The sequence below is a fragment of the Pelodiscus sinensis genome, chromosome 4, assembly GCF_052426305.1.
Source record: "Pelodiscus sinensis isolate ZL-2025 chromosome 4, ASM5242630v1, whole genome shotgun sequence".
NCBI lineage: Eukaryota > Metazoa > Chordata > Testudines > Trionychidae > Pelodiscus > Pelodiscus sinensis.
Window position 1 is genome coordinate 48,470,369 of NC_143055.1, and position 22,593 is coordinate 48,492,961.

The 22,593-nt window shown below is 41.6% G+C and overlaps 1 protein-coding gene across 1 annotated transcript in view; it reads right to left on the minus strand.

The window, feature by feature from the left end:
• Positions 1-260: 260 nt before the first annotated feature.
• Positions 261-22,593, minus strand: part of NFXL1 (nuclear transcription factor, X-box binding like 1) — a 102,388-nt gene continuing 80,055 nt past the window's right edge. The window contains exons 19-22 of the mRNA XM_075930466.2: positions 15,252-15,356; positions 12,871-12,957; positions 6,554-6,607; positions 261-2,728 (exon numbers count right to left, since the gene is read on the minus strand). Coding sequence (XP_075786581.2) covers positions 2,555-2,728; positions 6,554-6,607; positions 12,871-12,957; positions 15,252-15,356 — 420 coding nt within the window. The 3' untranslated portion in view covers positions 261-2,554. The remainder of the gene's footprint in view (positions 2,729-6,553; positions 6,608-12,870; positions 12,958-15,251; positions 15,357-22,593) is intronic.

A 22,593-nucleotide genomic window follows, 5' to 3' on the forward strand; every position in this document is an offset into this window, starting at 1 on the left:
ATACAAATAGACCAGGAGAGAATTAGTCCCTTATATACAAAAAAAGAATTTAGAACAGCAATGTGCTTTCCTACCAAATATGATTAAGAAAAACAAATATTCAACATGATCAATGAAGTAGCTAGTACTTCACTCCGATATTGTACATCAAGTTGCTACAAAATACTTAAAGCAATCCATACAAAACTTCTGATGCAAGAGCAGGTCATATGGTTTCCTCTATTTGGAGAGATGAATTCTTTCACTTTTGGAAACATTAGTAGAGCTAAGCAGGCAGATTCTTTATTTAAACAAATAAATTGTAAAGTAACAGCCAATACTGTCGTAAAAAATGAGTTAATTTCCAGTACAATGAGAAATTATTCAAAGCCCTGATCATATTGACGTCACGTCTGCTTCAAACAGATCCATAACATAATATTGGACCATGAAACAGACTATCTTCATATGTCTGTTTAAGGTAAATCGCCACCTCTTCTCACCTCTGTCTGCGTCAACAGGTAGATTTGGCACACATGTTCACAAAAAAAATACTGTTTGCTCTCTGGGCTGAAGGACAAAGTTCACATTTATGTTATGGATTTGGAATAAGACTTTACTCATTACTGAAGGAATCTATGAAAGAAGAAAAACCTGCGTGTTTTTCCCTTATACTGTAAAGGAAATTTGTTTAAAAAAAAACAAAAAAACAAAAAAAACAGGTGTTACAAGACAGCAAAGCTTTGAGATCCCATTCGTGCCTAGTGCATTTTTCAAATCCTTATGTAATAATTGATAACTCATAATATACATAGATATTTCTGAACAGTTTTTAAAATAGTCAAACTAAAATTAGCAATACCATTTAAAAAAACCTATAAAAACATAATCCCATTGTAACTGACCACCAATTAGTTTATTTTTCAATTTAGGTGGTAAAAAAAGAACCAATCATCTTTACTTTAAAAAAAAAAAATCGAAATCTGGAAACGGCAACATTCTGCAACTTTCGATGACAAAATAGTTCTCCTGCTGTTAAACCAGAATTACAAGAAGGTATAAACTGCTTTGCAATATTTCACATGGAGCACCTTTAATAATATGGTCACATTCATCCTATGAAAAGACCAACCTGTGGCTTTAACTCATAATTCAGGCAAGTGATCTAACTGCCTTCAACAAGACTACTGGTCTATTTAAGAGTCTGGATTACAGAAGGCAGGCCCTTGTTTTGTTTTCACAAAACATTTTTGGTCATCTTTTGGAAAAATTTAAAATCAATATGATTTTTTTACTAAAGTATCATCATGGCAAAAAGTTAGCACAATTCTAGAAATTCATTTTTTCCATTAATATCTATTCCCTTATTTGAGATAACACTACTTCCCCTATAACTTTCAATACGGGTCAAATTTTAGGCATTATAGGTTAACAACATCCTTTAATATTTAAAAAAATGTCAGGGAAAGCTCATCTAGACTATTAAATATTTTAAATACAACTACCAAGAATCATCAAGATAACTTTACAAGAACACATACTCTTGAATGTTTGAGTAAATTCAGTTAACAGTTTGTACTGCTGTACGAGTAGTTAAATATTCAAACATGAACATTTAACTTGATTGACATGCAGGAGGTTTGCCTTCAATTTCACACTGCAATGTGCCTTTCTGCTTTGGGCAAAAGTGCCAATACACTATCAAGCAACGCACGAGACCAGCACAAGTCTGCAATTCCATTAGGCTTTTACTTTTTCCCCCCCTCTTTCTTTTTTGGAGGCACAAAAAAAAAATTCAGGATTTGAACAGTAACATCAAACCCACTGCACTATCTGCAACTGAACAAATAAAGAAAATAATTTTTGTGAAGAAAGCTGACATTTCCCCATAACATCTTAAGGATTTTGCACAGACTTATAACCTGTGGATATGGAATGCCTAAGTCTTCTAGACCATTTGAAGTTCCTTATCAATAAATTGATAATGATAAAAGTTGCTGAAGGATGGATCTATTTTGTTTTGTATGAATTATGATTTATCTAAATCAAAGAATAAAAATTAAAAAGTACAAGACAATCTGCTATCCTAGGCAACACTTCAGTGTGCTGCCTTTACACCACTGAGTTGTGGCCTGGTGCCACCCCTTCACCATTACAGAGGAGGCCAGGCCAAATCTGAAAAAATGGTATTCTAATCTAGGGTCATACCACCACTCAACAACGCAGTACAACTGCGTAAAAAAACCCAAAAACATGCTTAACATTGCAAAGTAGAGTTAATGAGAAATAATACAATATCTTATAACAGCTGATGAAACTGGTCAGAATAAACTGCAATATTACATGCACTATACAGCTTTAAATTACTCTATTTTGAATTAATCTTTTTGTGTTAGCTAAAATTTAAACGCTTCTCATTCTTTTTGTTTTTCCCCCATGACAACAATTATTTTGTTAGGAGAAAACTGTACAATTGAACTATAAGCATAAAGTTCTTTTATATACAGACTAACGTTCTAGTTGTAAGAGCTATGTAAAGACCAACTGAGGTATATTACAAAAGATCAAAGTTATTTCAGTTGTTGTAAGCCACCAGCCATGCAAGCATCACAACAGCAACTCCACATACTGGCAGCATGATAAAATTCTTATACTTTTGCCACATTGATTGTTCAACTTCTATTTCATCCTTTCTTCTCTTGTTTTTTCGTCGTCCTTTTAACCGGTTCTCAAAGGCTTCTAGTTCAGCCTAGGTAGAACAGAAAATGAATAGGTAACATGTTTTCAGGATTAAAAACTTGGAAATAATAATTTTAAATGTCAATTTATGATGATCAGTTAATGGCTTATGAAACAGATCTATTGTAGGTGGGGTAATAGTACTACCTATTATTCAGACTGCCCCAAACTTCCCCTTTTAAGACTATTTCCAGTTGCTTGTGACATAGCTACATTTTAACCACTGGGGCTGAACTGTCAGATGTCTTCCTCATTGATTTTTTCTTCAGAGGGAGAGGAGAATTTAAGCCAAAACCATTCAGCCATTTCATGGAACACAGGTAAGGAAAAATGCACAACCCTCCCATCACTCTTTTGCAGTGACTCCCTGAAACTTTCATCTCCTTATTCTAAGACCTGTGTCACCCTTTCCTTCTTCAGCAAATGCTGAGGCTCTGTATACTCTCCATGTCCCTCCCCCCTACACCATTGTCCCCCATTTCCTTTCCATGCTAGGGGGTAGGAGTGCTCCCTTATTCTTCCCATGCCCTCATCTCCTCCCTTACTGGGAATCTATGTTATCCCCACAACTTGTCAGAGTTTCATGCGACTCCCATTGCCCTAATGCCAGGATCCCAGTTCCCATCCCTCCCTGCACACTTGCCAGTTCCCTCGTTCTCCTGCACCTGGGAGATGGATCATTCATAAAACGGAATGTATTGGGATGATGGGCAGAAGTGGGAGTGTACAATATGGGATGTATCATTCATGACAGGAAGTACTGTTCAATCCCTCTGAATCATCTGGCATTGGCCACTGGTTGAACACAGGATGATGGGCTTAAATGGACCATTGGTCTGACCCAGTATGGCCCTTGTTACATTTCATAATAGATTAATCAGAGAAGGGTGTCCATGCATGGGGTTCATTAGGAATAGCTGTTCTGGAATAACTCCCTATATAGCCAAGCCATTAAACCTGTAATTCTATAGTGATAAGCACCATAGAAAAGCCCATGGGGAAATGGTTCTATTGTCAGAGTCAAGTTTGAATAATGCACAGTAAACACAGCCTACAAAGAGCAACAAGATTAACACAAAATACTGAACAGAGATTGATTAGATCAGTACAATTCCTCCTGTGTACTATGAGACAGGGGTCCTGTAGAAAAGAACCCCAGTATGTGATTATGTAATTAAAAACTGAGTCATAATGCACACACTCACATACACAAAGAGGACAAATTAAGGTTGCATGAAAAACTAAAAATCCTAATTTTTAGGGCTTGAATTTTCACTTTAAATGGTTTTTTTTTGCATAAAACAAATAAAATGCAAATAAAAACAAATTTAATTATGTTCAACTTTACCAGCCTCTCATTAGCAGTGTTCAATCCCTGAATCTCAAATACAGAAGAGAAAAAAAAAAAAAAAAAAAAAAGACCACCACCACTTGTGCTACAGGACTAAAAACATAACTGACCACTGCAGAAGTCTGTTAACCCAGAATAGGGAGTGGACCCCTGCATTTACAGGGTTATGCCGTTCAGCCTGGCACTGCTTTCCTCCCTAACCAGTGAGCACTGAGGAAGATCTGGCCCTACGTGGTGCCTCTGTGTTAAGAGTGGGGAGGAAGATAGGTTGCTAGATCCAGGTTCTGGGTTTAAGGGTGGTCTGTGTTGAGGGCAGGAAACTTGACAAAGCTCTCCTTCCACTCCCTGCTGGGAAGGTGTGGGCTTCTTCCCTACGTGATGTCCTCAAGAGGCCTGGGCCATGTGCTGTACACAGACCAGATTTCTTTCCTGCCCCATCTCATTGCTGCTCTAGTACAGTTTTCTTTTGACACTTTTTGGCATCATCCCAACTTTGGAAGGCTACCAAAATTTTCCTCGGGTATGTGAACAAAAGAAGAAAAATTACAATTTTATATCATTTCTAGTTTCAAGAGCATGAGCGAAGTTTCATGGAAAAAAGAAAAGGCACTTTCCACAGCCTGCCAGGTCTGTTGCAAAATAATGGAGGTGTGAAAGGTTCTCCAAAAACAGGTTGCAAGAATATATATACTTATTTATTTTAGCCTGTCTGCATCTGAGAGTCCATTTGTTCAAGAACTCCCCCTAAACTATAAGAGCTAGGACCACCAAATTTATTAGGCAGATTTCTCTTACCCTAACTTAAACCACAGTCATGATTTGATTGTGCCTGGAAAATGGGAAGTGCTGGGAATCGGACTTTTTTCTATAATATAGAAAGGGAGGTGGCAAAGAGGAGGAATGCAAAAGGGAAGGGGCAGAGAGCAGAGGGATGTGATACTGAGAGTAGCCACTGGAGACAGCTGCAACACCAACAGTGGCCAGCAGGGCTGGGGCTCAGCCAGCTTGCCTGCCAGTACATCAGTAGGGAGTCTCCCACCCCAAACTTGGAATGATCCCCTTCCCTGTGGAGAGCCTTCAGGCCATGGAAGGGTGTGGGCCCGCCCCCAGAGCCTGGGCCCCCTCCCAGACAGCCTGCAGGGTGTGAGGGAGGGCAGCTGAAGTTTGGGATCAGCCTGCAGAGTGCTGCTTCCCCCCCGGCCCCGCAACAGGATGGGGAGCACTGCCACAGCCCCCTGAAGGAGCTGCTGGCCAGGAAGCACTGCAACAGCCCCCCTTGGAGGAGTTGCCACCAGAGCAGCGCCACCTTTGCTGCCATGGGTGGCCCTGATAAGCCCCTTCCCACTAGCCCCATCTTGAGTCCTGCACCTTCTACCTGCCTTGACTTCTGCACCCCCACCTCTTTCACCATGAGCCCCTTCTCATTCTCCTGCCCTGAGGCCCCTATCCCCTGCCTTGAGCCCCCCTACACGTCCCAATCCTCTGCCCTAAAAGCTACCAATCCTTGCCCCCTCCTTATCCCCAAACCCTCAGTCCAGCCTTCATTTTTAAAAACTACAATCATTTAAATGAAAAGGGTACATTATTTATTTTCCAAAAACTAAAAAATTACTTCAGTTAAAGATCTAGGCAACACCAGGTACCTTTGCTAGTATTTAATAAAATTGAAGTGTTAAAAAAGGGTTGCTACATCAATATAACTAACCAAATATAATGCACTTATTTTAATAAAGCTTATACTTTAACCTTGTCAGAAGGAGAACGCACAACAGGTGATGTTTTATTATACTATAAGGTCCTTAAGAAGATTGCAGCATCCATTTAAATGCCTACAGCATCTGTTTCTGCAGCCAGAATTATTTTCCCAATTTTTTTCCATATTTTATAAATGTTTGATAGAATGTAAATAAGCAATTACAGGAAAAATATTAATTTAATACACATTTAAGAAGATATGAACACTGAGCTAATAATTTAAACATGTTATTGCACATACTTATAGATGTTTGGTAATGTGGAAGAAGACTTTGCCTCTTAACTACTGTAAGTCACTCATAACATAGGGCTGAGTTATTTGGGCCAGAATCTTTAGCTGGTATGAGGAATCTTAGTCCTCAGCATCTGAAGACAGAATGTACTTTGCAAACCTTCAATTACACATAAATGAATTAATTTACCAAGAGAACTAAGGTTATGTCGACACTACCATTTATGCAGCATTTATGCTCAGGGGTGTAAATAAATCACTGCCCTTCACAGGACACAAGTTACACTGACAAGTGCCAATATGGGAGAACATCATCTACCAGCATAACTTCTGCTGCTCACAGGAGCTGACACATATAAGTCAATGAAAGAACAGAGTGACTACATTAGAGATCTTAAAGTGACACAGCTGTGCTTCTAAAGTCTCTAACGTAGCCATGCCCTAGAGAGGCATGGGGGAGGGGAAGGTGCTAAGGTCAAGGGAAGAAGAGTTGGTACCTGTTGCCTTCGTTTTTCTTCTTCAACAGCAGCTTTGGCTTCAGCCTCTTTTATCTGTTCAAACACATACATGTCAGTTACCCATTATTTTGTTAGTTACTGATTATAATGTAACTTCTATTTTCATATTTCTCACAGGATCATTTTGGCTTTTCACAGAAAAAGACACATTAGAAAAATCTAAAACAAAGAAGTGTAAACTTCCTCCTAGGGGAATTTCTAATCCTATTTAAGTGGTTTGCTGTCTTTTAAATGATCAAATGAAAGACATTTTAATAGACTCTGGCAATGCGTGGTAAATAATTCACAACTATCATGATGCCCCCTCAAGTGAGTTCACTGATAAAGCAGAAGGCTCAAAACTTGAGGTGGGATTTTGTGAGTGTGTGTGTAAGTACAGGGGGGTCTGAATGGTCACCAATGAGACTGAAGAGCTAGGCAGCTGAACATCAGGATTCAGTTCTCAGGATGGCATGTGAAGCAAAGGATCAGCACCCTGGAGAGTGTGCCTAGACACCAGGAGATTGGGGCAGTGGCTGAACTCTGTTCAGGCCTGGAGGTTTAAAAAACCACTTGTGGATCCAGCGACCCTAGAGCAGGGGAGGGCAATAATTTGACGGGAGGCCACTCCAAGATTTTGGAAAGTGGTTGAGGACCACACTCTTCCATGATATTAATGGAGGAGATGTGGGATCTGGAATGGGGATTGGGTGCAGAAGGGAGACTGAAGTCTGGGAGGGAGTTGGGATGAAGCAGGTGGTTGTGACCTAGGGCAGGGGACTGGAGTGCAGGGGTATGGGATGTGACCTAGAATAGGAGAAGATTGTGATCTGGGCATGAGATTAGGATGCCTGTTTTTGGAGGGGGAATGGATATAAGAGGGGGACAGAGGGCTTGCATATGTTGAGTGGGGGGCAGAGAGTTGGGGTAAGAAAGGGCTGGGGTGCCAGAAGCCCGCAGTGGCCAAGAGACTTACTTGTCAGCTGCCAAACTAGCCTGCCTGACTGCAGAGCTTAAACTGTTTCCCTGCCAGCCTGCCAGGCCATGAACAACTGAGCCTAGGAGAAGGGGCATGATTCTTCTTAGCTGCCTGTTATTCTAACAAGCAGCTCCCATTGGTTGGTTTCTTGCAGAAACCAGCCAATGAGAATGTGCTGGGGGCAGGGCGATTCCTAAAACTTCCTCCCTCCCCTCCAGTTTTAAAACAGAAATGGAGCTGTGCAGAAACCAGTGCAAGCTTGGAAGCCTGTTTGGGGCTCCCTGCTACTTCTGCGGGCCAAATCCGGCCCGCAGGCCGTATATTGTCCAGGCCTGCTCTAGAGGCCTTAGATTCCCTTCCCAGCAGTATGGTGGGTAGCCAGCAGGGGCACTCAACCAGGTCTGACACATGCAACAGTCAGCACCTCTAAGTTCCTCAAAATATATGGAGTTTCCTGCTACATATATAATTCTGTAATTAAATTAAAATCTGGCTAATAACCTGAAAATAAGTGGTCTAGAGCCCAACATTAAACTTGAATAGATTATTTATGTGTATTCTGATAATTACAATGCGCTAAATCAAATGGTCATTCACATTGAAAATCCCTTCTCAAATAGCCCATAATCCAAGGAGAAATGCTAAAGACAAAGGGGAACTCAGAAATTCATACTATATATTAGGGATGTAAGCAACTAGTTGACTAATTGATAAGCATAAGCTTATTAGATAGTCAACTAGTCCCTGAACCAGTCCCTTCTCCCCTTACTTGCTGCCTCTATCAGACACTACGTCTACACTGCGTGTTTTTTCGCAGGAGATACGCAAATGGAGCGCTCCATTTGCGTATCTCATGCTCTCATTTGCATACCCTCTTCCGATCCTTTTTGTGGAAGAGGTATTAGTGCTAAAAAGCCCTGTGTAGACAGGGCCATTTGTTGGGAAAAGAACCCTTTTGCACAAGAGCCCTTATTCCTCAAAAAATGAGGAAAAAATTTATCACGGTGAAGATCACTGAAGGCCATTTAATAAGCAGTCCAATCGCCTTTGTAGATTTTCATCTATCCTTTTACACTGTTGAGGCAGGAAGCTTAGAGACACACAAAAATGGCTTACAGAATTGAGAAGTATATTAAACAAAATGCAAGGTTATATTATTTTTAAAAGAGACTTTATAGGAAAAGTTTCATCCACATATTTGTACACAAAAAGTGTGGCCTTTTATGTGTACAAATACCAAGTACAGTAAAACTCCATTGGTCCGGCATCCAATGCTCCGACGCGCCTGATGGACTGGCACCATCGGGAACCCGCAAGTGCTCAGGGCAGCCAGACAATTGGAGCTGCTCTGCACCCGGCTTCCCCGATTCAGCCGCTGCTGAAACTGACCAGCAGCTGAACTGGAGAAACCAGGGGCAGAGCAGCTGGGGTGCTGCCAGGTTGGTCCCACAGCGCCAAGGGGCAGCACTACGGGACCAACCCAGCAGCACCCCAGCTGTTCTGCCCCATGCGTCCCCAAGAGCATCTGAGGTGCTGCCGGGTTGGTGCGATAGCACCGCCCCTCGGCGCTACAGGACCAACCCGGCAGCACCCCCAGCTGCTCTGCCCCAGGCGTCCTGTTTCAGTCGCTGCTGAAACTGACCAGTGGCTGATTCTGGTCAGCTGCTGCTCAGTTTCAGCAGCGGCTGAATCGGGGACGCCTGGGGCAGATCAGCTGGGGTGCTGCCGGGTTGGCCTCGCAGCACCGAGGGGCGGCGCTACCGGACCAACCCAGCAGCACCCCAGCTGCTCTGTCCCAGGCATGCCCAAGAGCAGCTGGGGTGCTGCCGGGTTGGTCTCGCACCACCGAGGTGCGGCACTACCGGACCAACCCGGCAGCAGCCTAGCTGCTCTGCCGCAGGCGTCCCCGATTCAGCCCCTGCAGAAACTGAGCAACAGCGGCTGAATCAGGGATGCCTGGGGCAGAGCTGGACTATCGGAAGGGGGGGCTATGAGGGGTCTGGGGTGGCATCCCCGCACCCCACCCCAGACCCCTCATAGCCCCCCCTTCCGATAGTCCGGCACATCTGATAATCCAGCACCCCCTGGGTCCTAAAGGTCCCGGATTATCGGCAGTTTACTGTATTTGGTATTTTACTGCCATCTAATGGTAAAGCATAAGCTCTGCAAGATGAGTTAGCCATCCATGATATAACAGTTAACCAGTCTGAAACAGAGCAGCAGAAAAACTGTTTCACAATAGACTACTGTAGTTAAAGTTGAACGAGGGAGAAGATTAACCAGAATGATCAGGGTTTGTTCCACTGAGGAAAAGGAAGAAGAGTAGGTAGAAAAAATATTCAATAGTTCTAAAAATAAGAATGCACATTTAAAGTAATTTCAAACTATTCAGCAATGCACATTCATTGGGCACTATTATACTGATTTGTATAGTTAAAACATGTCAGTGATTTCTGGAAACCGATGGTCACCTTGTAACCGTGCAAGATGACTTCTTTTGTAAATGTCTGCAGTCAATCAAAATGCTGCTCAGTCTTGATATCCTGCTCTGAACTGTAATTATGTGAAGTGTACATAACAGAAGTTAATTCTATTTTGTCATTATCAAGCCTTCACATGTACCAGAAAGCTACCTAATAATGAGCACTTGTATAACACTTTCAGCTTCAGAGCAAAGAATAACACTCAACTCTGAGACAGATACTCAGTTATTCCATGTTCATCACGTTTGTAGCACCATTTGCAGTGAAATCTGGGAGTGCTTGACAATTAGAATCATAGAATACTAGGACTGGAAGGGACCTTGAGACGTCATCGAGTCCAGTCCCCTGACCTCATGGCAGGACCAAATACTGCCTAGACCATCCCTGATAGACATTTATCTAACCTACTCTTAAATATCTCCAGAGATGGAGATTCCACAACCTCCCTGAGCAATTTATTCCAGTGTTTGACTACCCTGACAGTTAGGAACTTTTTCCTAATGTCCAACCTAAACCTCCTTTGCTGCAGTTTAAGCCCATTGCTTCTCGTTCTCCCTCCTCCTTATGACACCCTTTTAGATATCTGAAAACTGCTATCATGTCCCCCCTCAATCTTCTCTTTTCTAAACTCAACAAACCCAATTCCTTCAGCCTTCCCTCATAGGTCATGTTCTATAAACCTTTAATCATTCTTGTTGCTCTTCTCTGGACCCTCTCCAATTTCTCCACAACCTTCTTGAAATGCGGTGCCCAGAACTGGACACAATACTCCAACTGAGGTCTAACCAGCACAGAGTGGAGCGGAAGAATGACTTCTCATGTCTTGCTCACATCACACCTGTTAATCCCAGAATCATGTTTGCTTTCTTTGCAACTGCATCACACTGCTGACTCATATTCAGCTTGTGGTCCACTATAACCCCTAGATCCCTTTCTGCCATACTCCTTCCCAGACAGTCGCTTCCCATTCTGTATGTATGAAACTGATTGTTCCTTCCTAAGTGGAGCACTTTGCATTTGTCTTTATTAACCTTCATCCTGTTTACCTCAGACCATTTCTCCAATTTGTCCAGGTCATTTTGAATTATGACCCTATCCTCCAAATTAGTCGCAACCCCTCTCACCATGGTGGTCTCTGCAAACTTAATAGGTGTACTTTCTATACCAATATCTAAATCGTTGATGAAAATATTGAACAGAACCGGTCCCAAAACAGACCCCTGCAAAACCCCACTTGTTATGCCTTTCCAGCAGAATATTCCTTCCTTGCGGGAGTACAATAAAATTGCAAAAAAACAGCAGAAAGTAAATAAATGTATCATGTCATTTGCTAATTATTAACTCTTGAGTATGAAAATATCAATTCTTAAACAGAAAAAGACTAGTCCAAGACTGCTGAAATGACTCGTAAGGTAATAGAAGTATTTTTCAGCTAAACCATAAACAAATATCCAGATCACTAGTTGCCATGTGATCACTGTTCAGCTGCTAGTTAGTTAGTGGTTTCAATACAGTGAGCGTGTGCCCACATCTCTAAAATTACAGTCACAAATTGTGGTTTCAGCAAGGCACCAAGGACAGAAGAAACAAATTCTCCTATTTCCAGTGACTGATTTTTCTAGAGCAAGATTAATGCATATCGATAGCATGAGAATGATAGTATTACAGCTACATGAGAGCTCAGCAGATGTCAGTCTCCTTAAAAGTTTCAGTCACACTGGCAATTCATAGAGACATTTTAACTGAAAAACGCCGATACGTAACAAGACCTGATCAAAATCCTTCATTAGACAGAGAAATGGTTAAATTCATCTTTCATTTAGACTTTCATAAATCCAGAATAATTTCACTGACTTCAGTTATTCCAGATTAAGGTTGATATAAATGAAATCCCAGTTTAGCCCAATGTGCTTTTTTCCAAACTATTGAGAAAATATTTTACAATTTCCCAGAGTTATTCTAACACATTCACTCTCTGACATGACTGGAAATCAGTGGCAGAATATCTTGATCAAGCAATGTTCCTGGGGGACAATACCCCTAATCATAACTACAAAGCTATATATAGTCTGAGGATTTCAAGGAAATATGTTCCTATTTCACAAAAATACAAAACCTTCCTATATCATTAGTATAAAAGTGGATTCTCCACAAGGTCAGGTATGTACAGGCAGTCCCCGGGTTACATGGATCCGACTTACATCGGATCCCTACTTACAAACGGGGTGAGGCAACCCCACACTAGCTGCTTCCCCCCAGCAGACCAGGGAGACGCGAAGCTAGCCTCCCCCTCCCCAGCAGACCAGGGAGATGCGGAGCGGCTTTTCTCAGCAGACACCTTAGCTTGAGAATAAAGGACTGAGGGAAGTGAGGTGTGGGAGAATAAAACTGAGCTCTGGAGAAATGTTTGGCTAGAGTTTCCCCTACAATATGTACCAGTTCTGACTTGCATACAAATTCAACTTAAGAACACACCTACAGTCCCTATCTTGTACGTAACCTGGGGACTGCCTGTATAGACTTAAGTATTTTTCACGCTCCTCAAAGGCTTTGCCAGAGTAGGACACACTATTTGGTCCATAAAATAGGCTGACACATGAAAAAAAAATTATGAGTATTATTCTAGCATAACGCAAAGGTTCACTAATACATACTTACGTTAAATATTAACTCTGTCCACAAAACAATATAGAGAATTATTTTTCCACATTTAACCAAAACCAAGGGTCTGAAGCAACAGCTGTTAAACATGTACATTTGATTACATGATATTTCTTGCTGGTATTGTGTTGGAAGCTCATTTCTCTTTTTTCTGAAGCAGTGAGAATATATTATAACCACAAGAGAGACATTACCTCAGATGCTTTCCGTTTCATTTCCTTACACAACGTGTCACAGTCTAGTGAAACCTGGCCTTCTTGTACCTTGCTGCATTGTAATTCCTATAGGTATGAAAAAGTTTCAGATTTAGAAGTCACTCCTCTATCCAAAGTTCATTAATTTTCAATATGAACAATATATCAGATTTCTAACTGATGAAACGTGCGTTAAATAATGTTTTATAAAATGGAAAATAAGCTAGTTACAGAACATTTTCAAGTCTATAATTTTGTTTGTAATTCAGACATTTTCCATCTTCCTGGTAATAGTGAAGATCCGAGTATGAATAAAATTAATACCATGCCTTTTTTTATTAGCTGTTTTTGTATTTCACTAATTTCACTGTCCCCTCCTACCCTCACAGCCTCAGAAGTGGGCAAAGTTTACATAGCTATGTTATTGGGCAATAATGAACGTTACTCTGAAATAACTATGCAAGTATTTACATAGCAAGCCAGTTATTCCAAAATAATTTTGAAATAACGGACAGCTTATTTTGACATTTGTAAACCTCATTCCATGAGGAATAACGCCTCTTCTGAAATAGCTATTTAGGAATAGCAGAAGTGTGGACACTCCACTGCTGCTATTTTAAAATAGCTCCTCCCCCAGGACATTAAAAGTAATTACTCCCCAGTGCTTCCTGGGGTTCTACATCGAGGTAGCATGCACACATTACAGGGAATCCTGGAAATTAGTCCAAGGCCAGCTCCCCTACCGTAGACATGCTATTTTGAAATAAGCTACTTCGGAGTACTTCTTCCAAAATAATTGTGCAGTGTAGACGTAGTCTTAAAGAATTAAGGCTTAAACATAATGCAACTAGCACCCTGAACAATCAAGTACATTTTGTTTCTTACTGGGGTGTGAAAGAATTTAGTCCACTATATCTGAGAGCAGGGGCACTACAATTTGGAGAGCTATGCCCTTGGCTGGCATGAGACTTACTGGGTTGTTTATGGTGCAGCACACTTAGCTACAGGATACCTGACTACCAGAAACCTAGTAGTAGGTTCTAGCTAACCTATCTGAGGAGGGCGTGAAATCTATCAGGGATAATAAGGAGACAAAAGGGCAGATTCAGATGGGTTAGGAAAAAGATCTGACTACCTGAATCTTCTTGTGTCAAATAAACCAATTAAGGGCTGATAAGGTAATATGTGATAAGAGAGTGTTGGGAGGCAGGGAATTGGCCAACAAAAGCAGCATACACTTGCTGTACATGCAACATTGCTGGTGCCAGAATGCTCTTCCGTCACTGAGAAAGAAGTTACATCAGAAAAATTTCGATTCACGGTGATGTCAAAGAAGTTGTATTTTTGGGGTGCTCCTACTGAACTGGGACCCCATTTGTTCAGGGGTAGTGTGGTTGCAATAGGAGCCAAAAGGAGGCATAGTATCAATGGTGGCATCCAAATGCAGAAAGGGATGTGGGAACCCAACAGGGAGCATAGTTTAGTGTTATATATACACAAAACACTTCCTTATAGTCTTTTCTTCACAGGAGTTGGTGACTGGGTGTTTGGGCACAACATTGTGCATCTGACTTACAGGCAGGTGGCCTGTCCCTGTTGGAAGCTCACTGCTGCGCCTCAGTGGTAAGGCAGCTCTGATTTGGCCTGGGATAGAGGGGCATGTTCTGGAACCAGAAGATGCCCTCTTGTTTCTGTTGGCTAACAAATGGCCACATGAAAAGACCTGTCTATTACAACCCAATGATGATGCCACCATATTTGCACTCAGATTTACATAGAACCTTAGGTCTGTCAATGGATTCTTTAATGTAATTACATATACACGTCCCTGATCTCTGGTCAGAAAAATGTATGTGTTTCCTTTATCTGATCTAGATTTGAGCAAGACTTATATGCTAGTCTCCCAGTAGAGTTTATTTATTAATGGAGATTGCCTATCTCCTAGAACTGGAAGGGACCTTGAAAGGTCAGCCAGTCCAGTCCACTGCTTTCCCAGCAGGACCAAGTACCATCCCTGACAAACTTTTGCCCCAAATGGCCTCCTCAAGGATTGAACTCACAACCAGAGGTTTAGCAAGCCAATGCTCAAACCACTGAGCTATCCCTCCCATTTATACAAACCCACATACATTTGAAACAATTCACTGCATGGATCACAATATTTTTAGGTTACAAAACTAACAATTTTACATCTTCAAAGAACCCATTCATACTAAGGGCAAGACCCTCAGCTGAGGTGAGTATTTTAGGTCCACTAAAGTAATTAGAGCTACTGAATACCAAATTTACTTCAGTGGTGATCATTCCCTATGGATGCAGATATAAAGCAAAGAAGGAAGTTCACAGATACAGCTCTCTCAAAATTACAGCATGGAATTTACCTTTTTAATTCTCTTGCATGGACATCTGATTTTAACCTTCTGGTTGCAATTTTGAGGACAATCACCTGAATGGCAAATCTCTTTACAGCGATGACCACAGGACAACTGTGAAACAAAGAAACTGGTTCTCTGCAACTGGACTTTAAAATGTTTCTATTTCAAACACAACATTTAAGCAAAAGTAGAACCAGGAAAGCCCAATTAATGTATTAATTTCCCACATAGGTAGTAACTAACTACATGAAGCTGTGAATGGGTGATGGGATGGATCACTTGATTACCTGTTCTGTTCATTCCCTCAGGGACACCTGGCATTGGCCAATGTTGGAAGACATGATATTGGGCTAGATGAACCTTTGGTATGATCCAGGATAGCTGTTCTTATGGTCTTAACTTGCTCATTAACATTTACTTTTTATTTTCTTCACAGAATTTTTAGTTCCTATTACTAGAAACCATGCAACATTCAAAGTATAATTTGTTATGGACTTCATTTTCACAACTTGATTGAAAACAAGATCCAGTTACTTTAAATACAAAATTTCAAGAAGTACAATATCCTCTCTAAAATTATACACAATACCACCATCACAACTCCAGTCATGGGGTGGGGGAAATAAGGGTGAAAAGGAAGGGGGGAAAAAAGGAAAGAGTTAAAAACTAAGTTAAAGAAGCTACTGTGCATTCACTACCTTCAAGTTATACATTTCAAATAGGAGAGAACAAAAACAGAAGGAAACGGAAATGTTTACTATGACATATTTTTGAACCATAAACTATACTATGAAGAAGCCAGATACACATCATCAAGCTTTTTGTTGTTTAGCCTCCTTTCAAGTTCAGACAATTTTAAGTGTATGACTTTGACAGACTCCAATTTCTTGTCTTTAGGATATGGGGCCTACAAACCTTTTGCCTATTATAAGTAGAAATCCCTTAAGATTACAAAAACCAAAATTCAATTGCCTTTTAATTTAATGATCCTACATGACAGACTTTTTCATGTTAACTATGTCTGTTTCTTTAGGTGCTCAGCAAAGATTTCACTCGTTTCTTACCACAGTACAGTGACTAATAAATTTAGGGATGCACCAAACAGTAATTATAGAGGTCAGAGAAGTTTGTCACTTGGGTAAAGAGTGTGTGTGTGTGTGTGTGTGTGTGTGTGTGTGTGTGCGTGTGCGCGTGCGCGCAATAACCTTACCTGGCAAAGCACTATTTTTAGACCAATGTTGGTCCAATCCCATGAATAGTTCCGAAGTTCGTGAAGTCACACACAAAAGTGCTACAAGACTCAGCTCCAACATTTTCTCTTAAAGTCTCCCACTGTTGCACTGCCATCAGTGCCTCATGGTGGGAATGCTAGCGTAAACCAGCTGCGATAATTTTAATCAACATGAGTAGGGCTAGATAACCATGTGCATTCAATTTAAATTAGATGTCACTGTTGCTGCCACCAGAGAAGCTGTGCAACTGTGGGAGAAAAAAAGCTTAGTATATAAGCTTAGGGATGCTGGCTGAGGGAGGGAGCTCCAGACTCAAGAGAGTTGGAGTCAGGTGGAGGGTTGGGGTGCTGAGTAAGACGTGGGCTTGTGGATGTGAGGGTGCAGGAGTCTGGGTGGAATGTATGCGGGGCTCAGGGCAGGGAGGTTGGGTGTATGATGGGCTCAAGACACAGATTAACAGTGTGTACACAGTGCAGGAGTGCTGTGGCAGAAGATTGGGGAAATGGGGGTGCAGGAGTTTGGGGATGAGAGAGGCTCAGAACAGGGGATTCTAGTGTATGATAGGCTCAGGGTTGGAGTCGGACAGTGCTGTGATGCTATGAGGCTGTGGCCAGATGGGAGCTCAGCCCCAATTGGGGGCTTGTTGGCCAGGCTTCATTTTTAAAGAAAGTATTACAGTGAACCCTCGTTTATCGCGGTAGATAGGTTCCAAACCCGACCGCGATAGCTGAAAATCCGCGAAGTAGGGACACCATATTTACGTATTTATTTAACATGTATATTCAGACTTTTAAAACCCTCCCTTTACGTAGTACTGTTAACAAACCACCCTTTAATGTACAGAAAAAAGTCCGCGAAGTCGTGAATCCGCGATGGTCGAACCGCGAAGTAGCGAGGGCTCACTGTATGTCAAACACACAATGTTTCAGCATTGTCTTTAGTTATGAGAGGGGCAGGGAACCTGTTTTGGGTCAGAGGTCACTGACCCACAGAAAAACCAGTCAGGGACTACACAAGTGAGATGCAAAAAAACCCCTCCAAACTCCCCTAAGGTTCACTGATGTGGCCCGACTGAGACACCTCACTCCCCTACCACTCCAGGCCCATGGGGGGAGGGTAGGTAGGAATGAGAGTTAGGCCAGATTAACTCTTCTGGAATTCCAGAGTTAGTGGAATTTGTGAGCCCCTCTACACTCTGAGGTGGGGCCAAAAATGAGGGATCCAGTGCACGGCTGCCAGTGAGTGGGCTACAGATGGGGGTGCAGAATCTGTGTGGAAAATAGGGTACAGGAGCAAGGAGGGGGCAGAAGCAAGGTACTGATGGATGTCTGGCCAGGGGGTAGGAGCAGGGTGCTGGTGGATGTGTAGGCAGGGTATTCATGGGGATCTGGCCAGGGGGAGCGGGCAGGGACAGCTCAGCCAGTAACTGTGGCATGTGCTGCTCCTCCTGTCCCCAAAACAGCTGGCATGCTTCCTCAGAAGTCGGAGCTGGTGCGCAGCCAGGGACTCCCCACCCCCCACTACACCACGGGAAGCTGGCACTACCTCCATTTTCCCAAGAGGTAGCACCAGCACGAGCTGCTTCTTGGGGATGGAGGGGAACAAAGGAGAGGGTCTGGAACACCTCAGGATTGACTGGTCGTGCCCCCAAAATCAACCAGTTGATCATGATCGATGGGTTGGTGACCACGGTTTTGGTGACCAAAGTAAGTTAAAGCAACTAGAAACAGACAAGAATTAGTCCATCATGTATGTCTCTGACAGGGGTTCCTATGTGTATGCAAACAACAGTAATCTGACAAACATCAGGCTCCATGGTTCTAGTGAACAGATGTCACTCTCAAATACCACCACCACTTCTAAATGGCACTCTTTTTAGCAGTCTCAGAAGCAAACTACAAATAAAGACATTCTTCCTCTCAAACCTAGTAGTGGACACTCAAGTTTAAAGTTAAAGTCCACTATCAGGGCTTTGATGGAAAGTTTATATTCCTCCTGCAATACCTTGTTGTATGGCCTTTATCCCCAGGACATTCTTTCACAAGTACTTCATTCACTTTAAAAAAAATTGCACAAATTACCTAAATTGTCAATATTTTATGTAAAGGCTCAGGTAATTAAATTGTAGAAGGAGAAACTGTACAATGATAGGTAAAAGTTAGAATTATTACTTGTTTTTTTAGTATCATCTCTACTTTCAGGTATGACTTTCACCTTTATAGTGCTGGCACATTAGAATAAACTATACCTACTCACTAGTCATGTGTTACTGGTAAACTGTAAACCAAGCTCCTTTGTAATAGTAAATTCTGATCAGCATGAACACAAGAGTATGAGTGATATGTTCAAACAAACATAGAAACTTTTCAGTACTGTATATCAGAACACCTCTCTTTTAGAATTGTCCTAAACATTTAGAAATCTGTTATAAATAATAATCTGAGTACTCATAACTAATGGTAAAATTATAATTTCCTTCTTAAGGACATCTGGTTCTTGCTGCCAAATTAAAAAAAAAAACACTTAAAAAATGTTTTAACTTTACTAACATCTGTGACAATTCAAAGCCTTTGTGGTTCCCTAAAGCAAAAAAGATATCTAAAAGAGTGCTACTTGTACCAGACTATGGAAGTCCTCAGAATAGTTTGTACAACTGTAGCCAAAACACAACTATGAAACTTGGCAAAACTTTTACAGTTATTGCTATATCCTTTAAGCCATGTAATTAAGGGTCTTTCACAATTCCCAAAAGTAATATCAGACTTAACATTTCAAATACTGCATAATATTGTATTACCTTAAATTGCATCAATTCTGAAGTAAAAAAAAGTAGTATGCCTAAAAACTACGACTTAAGACATAAAACAGATATTACCCTTTAAAGTAGTAAAGTTCTGTAACTCTGGACTCTGGTGGAGGTTTTTTTTTTTTTTTTAAATAAAGCAATTTACAATAAGCAGCAACAAGGTCACTAAGCTTCTTCATACTAACACACAGACAGTCACTGGCACTTATATGAAGATTTCCTCTCACAATAAAAAGGAAAAATACATTTGGCAAAGGAAAACAAAATCAGTTTAACAGAGACTCAGAGTTAATCAGTGCTGCCACAACAGTATGTGAACTCATGGCACAATAGTATTAATTACACATTATGGAGGCATTATTTGCAGCACCATTGTTAAAGCTGATTTTAGTTTCATACCTGAAACTCTCATACTAATGTTCAATCGGTCTTTCCATTTTCCATTGGCTTTTTTTGAAAATTTAAACCATTCAACTTCCACTATCCACATCAACATTCTGACCTGAGACTGCCTATTAACATTTTTGGTCTCTGAAAGATTTCTCTTGATGGAATTGCTTTATATTGTGTCTCTCCGATTTTCAAATTTACCTAAAATTCCTCTAGTGGCCTTCATGCTTGTCTAGGTCCTTATTCCATATATGAATAGAGTATTTTCAACTAGGTTGTTGGGGGGAAAAGAACCCGATTTGACAGACCTTCTTTCAAAATCTCACACAGTATGCAGTCCTAGCAATCTCCCCTAATCTTTGACCAAGTCACTTAATCCTTGCCACCAGGGGCCACAGTTTACTCAGTCTTTTCAGACCACAAATAGTAAATATGTTCTGAGCTTGTCCTTTCATACTTTGCACCTGTTTTATATATTTCCTTTAAGGCTTTAATGGCAGCTTTTCAATGAACTTTGCAGATTGGTGGCCTGCTCCAGTTCCAATGAGTTAGATTAGGACAATCTAATAACTTTTTTTTTTTTTTAAATAAAGAGCAATTTTACACTGGATCCTAAAATTTGTGGGACACTCACTAGAATTTTGGAGCTTGCAAGTTATGTAGTCTTGCTTTTCTTTCTGTATCAATGGGTCACTAAAGAAAGAAGTGAGTTACACTAGTTGAAGTAAGATATGAAGGAGGTTTCAAAAGAGGTGGAGCTGAGCCAAAGGAATATTCAGTAACTGTTGTAGAGACACAGGTACATTAGCAGATAGGAGAAGGAGATTTGAGCAAAGGACTCTTAGATTACCGAAGAGGAATATGAAAGGATTGAGTTAAGGAGGTAGATGCAAGGAATATAACTGAGTTTCAGAATGCTCCTCTTGTATCAAAAAAAATACTTCCATCAGATACTTATCTGAAGGAAATTGAGATAAAGCTACTTATTTACTTGCTCAAGATAAATGGGAAGGCTGAAGAGGGAAGAGCCACTAAAAGGAACAAACGCAGACTGAAAGCAGCAGAGGGAAGGAAGGAAAAAGAAAAAGAACTGTGAGCTTGGAAGGCTGTGTATGTGTTTTTTGTGAGCCTAAAATTTTGGATGGGAGGATTCAGAGCTATGGAAATGTTAGGCACAAAAGGGAAAAGGAGGATTCTCAGTCTGGGGTTAAATAAGTTCTGTGTTTCTTAGTAGGCTGGCATCACAAGAGCTGAGGGAACTTGGGAGTTTAAACTGTCAGGGCTGTGTGAAAGGAAATGGCATGAACTGATGAATGAAGAATGAACTGGTGGGTGTATGTAGGAGACAAGGGGAGTTTGTGGGGCACAGGTAGAATGGAAAAAGGACAGCCTGAGGTTAGGAGAGAACAGTAAAGAAATGGCAGAGGGATACATATTGTTCTCTCTCCCAGTTTTTCACTCTTGAGAAGTAGGGAAAAGATTGGGAAAGGTTGTCCCTAATTACCCAATCTCCCCCTCCTATCTGCTGAGAAGAGCTTCTCTAATCTCCCTGACTTCAGCACCCCTATTTCTCAACTTGATAATCCCATCTGCAATTGGGAAGGGAAGGACAAAATTGTTACTTGTTGCCCCTCCAGTTAATTTGGTACTAGTCACAGCTAATGGAGTCTAAGCTATTGAGCAGGGGTTGGCAACTTACAGCTTGTGAGCCAAATATAGCTCATTAGGCAGCCAGATATGGCTCTTTTGAAGCTGGAGCCCAGCTCCCCTTTGCTCCCCGCAAAGCAGGGAGCCCATGCTGGTGCTACAGCAGGCCTGGGCAAAATCCAGCCCATAGATGCAGCAGGGAGCCCCCAGGCAGACTCCCCTGTTTGCCCCACCCCTGCACCTACTCAGAAAAGCACCTGTGGGGCCACCTGTGCTCCACAAAGTTTGAGCATGGAGAGGAGGGGGAAGTGGTGCTTTACGGCTACTCCCATCCCTAGAACAATCCCACTGGCTGGTTTCTGGCCAATGGAAGCTGCTTGTTTCAAGAACAGGCAGCATGCAAAGCACCAAACCCCTCCGTTTCCTATTCACATAACATATGGCCACGCAGCCTATGCAGCTTAAGGGGTTAAGGGAAGGGCAGGCTCCGGCAAGAGAAATGTTCTGGGCTGCTGTTCTGGAATCTCACTGTTAAGTCTCCCAAACAGAGTCCTGTCCCCAGCCTACATAATCCAAACCCTCTGCCCCCCCTTCTGAGCCCATACCCCCTTCCACATCCTGCACCCCAATCCGCTGCCCCAGATCACAATCCAAATCCCTGCATGTCAATCCTGTGCCTTATATCACAACTGCCTCCTTCATCAAAACTCAGTGGGCCAACTCAAAAAAAGTTCCTCACACCTGCCATAAAGACAATGTTGAAATCTTTTCCCCACAGTAGCATGAGAAACTCTCTCCCAGGAACACACCCCTTGAAATGTGTAAGTAGGGGAAAGTTTAGATTGTCATCAGGTTTTTATTGTTTTCCAGGTTTGGAATCATGTCTGAGCAGGTTAATTGTTTTTCTCTTTTGTAACTAAGGATTACAGCCCAGGGATTCTCCGAGTCTCTTTCAACCCATGGCTTCTAACACCCAGTCATACAGTATGCTTGCAACAGTAGACTTTAAAAAAAATTAAAACAAATGTTTTCTTTTTATTTTAGTTAACTGGTATTGGTTGATTTTGGTGTCCTTAAACCTACGTGCCTAAGTTACCCGGAAAAAGCAGAGCCCCGCTGTTCTCTGCAGATTATCTGTTCGTTTTCCCAATTCCAAGCAAAATGGAGGTTGGGGTGGGTGGAGGGAGGAAAACTTTGCTTCAGGGAGAGGATTTCAAGTAATCTCTTCCCCGTAAATGGGTTTATTTTATATTTCTAGTTACATTTGGTGGTG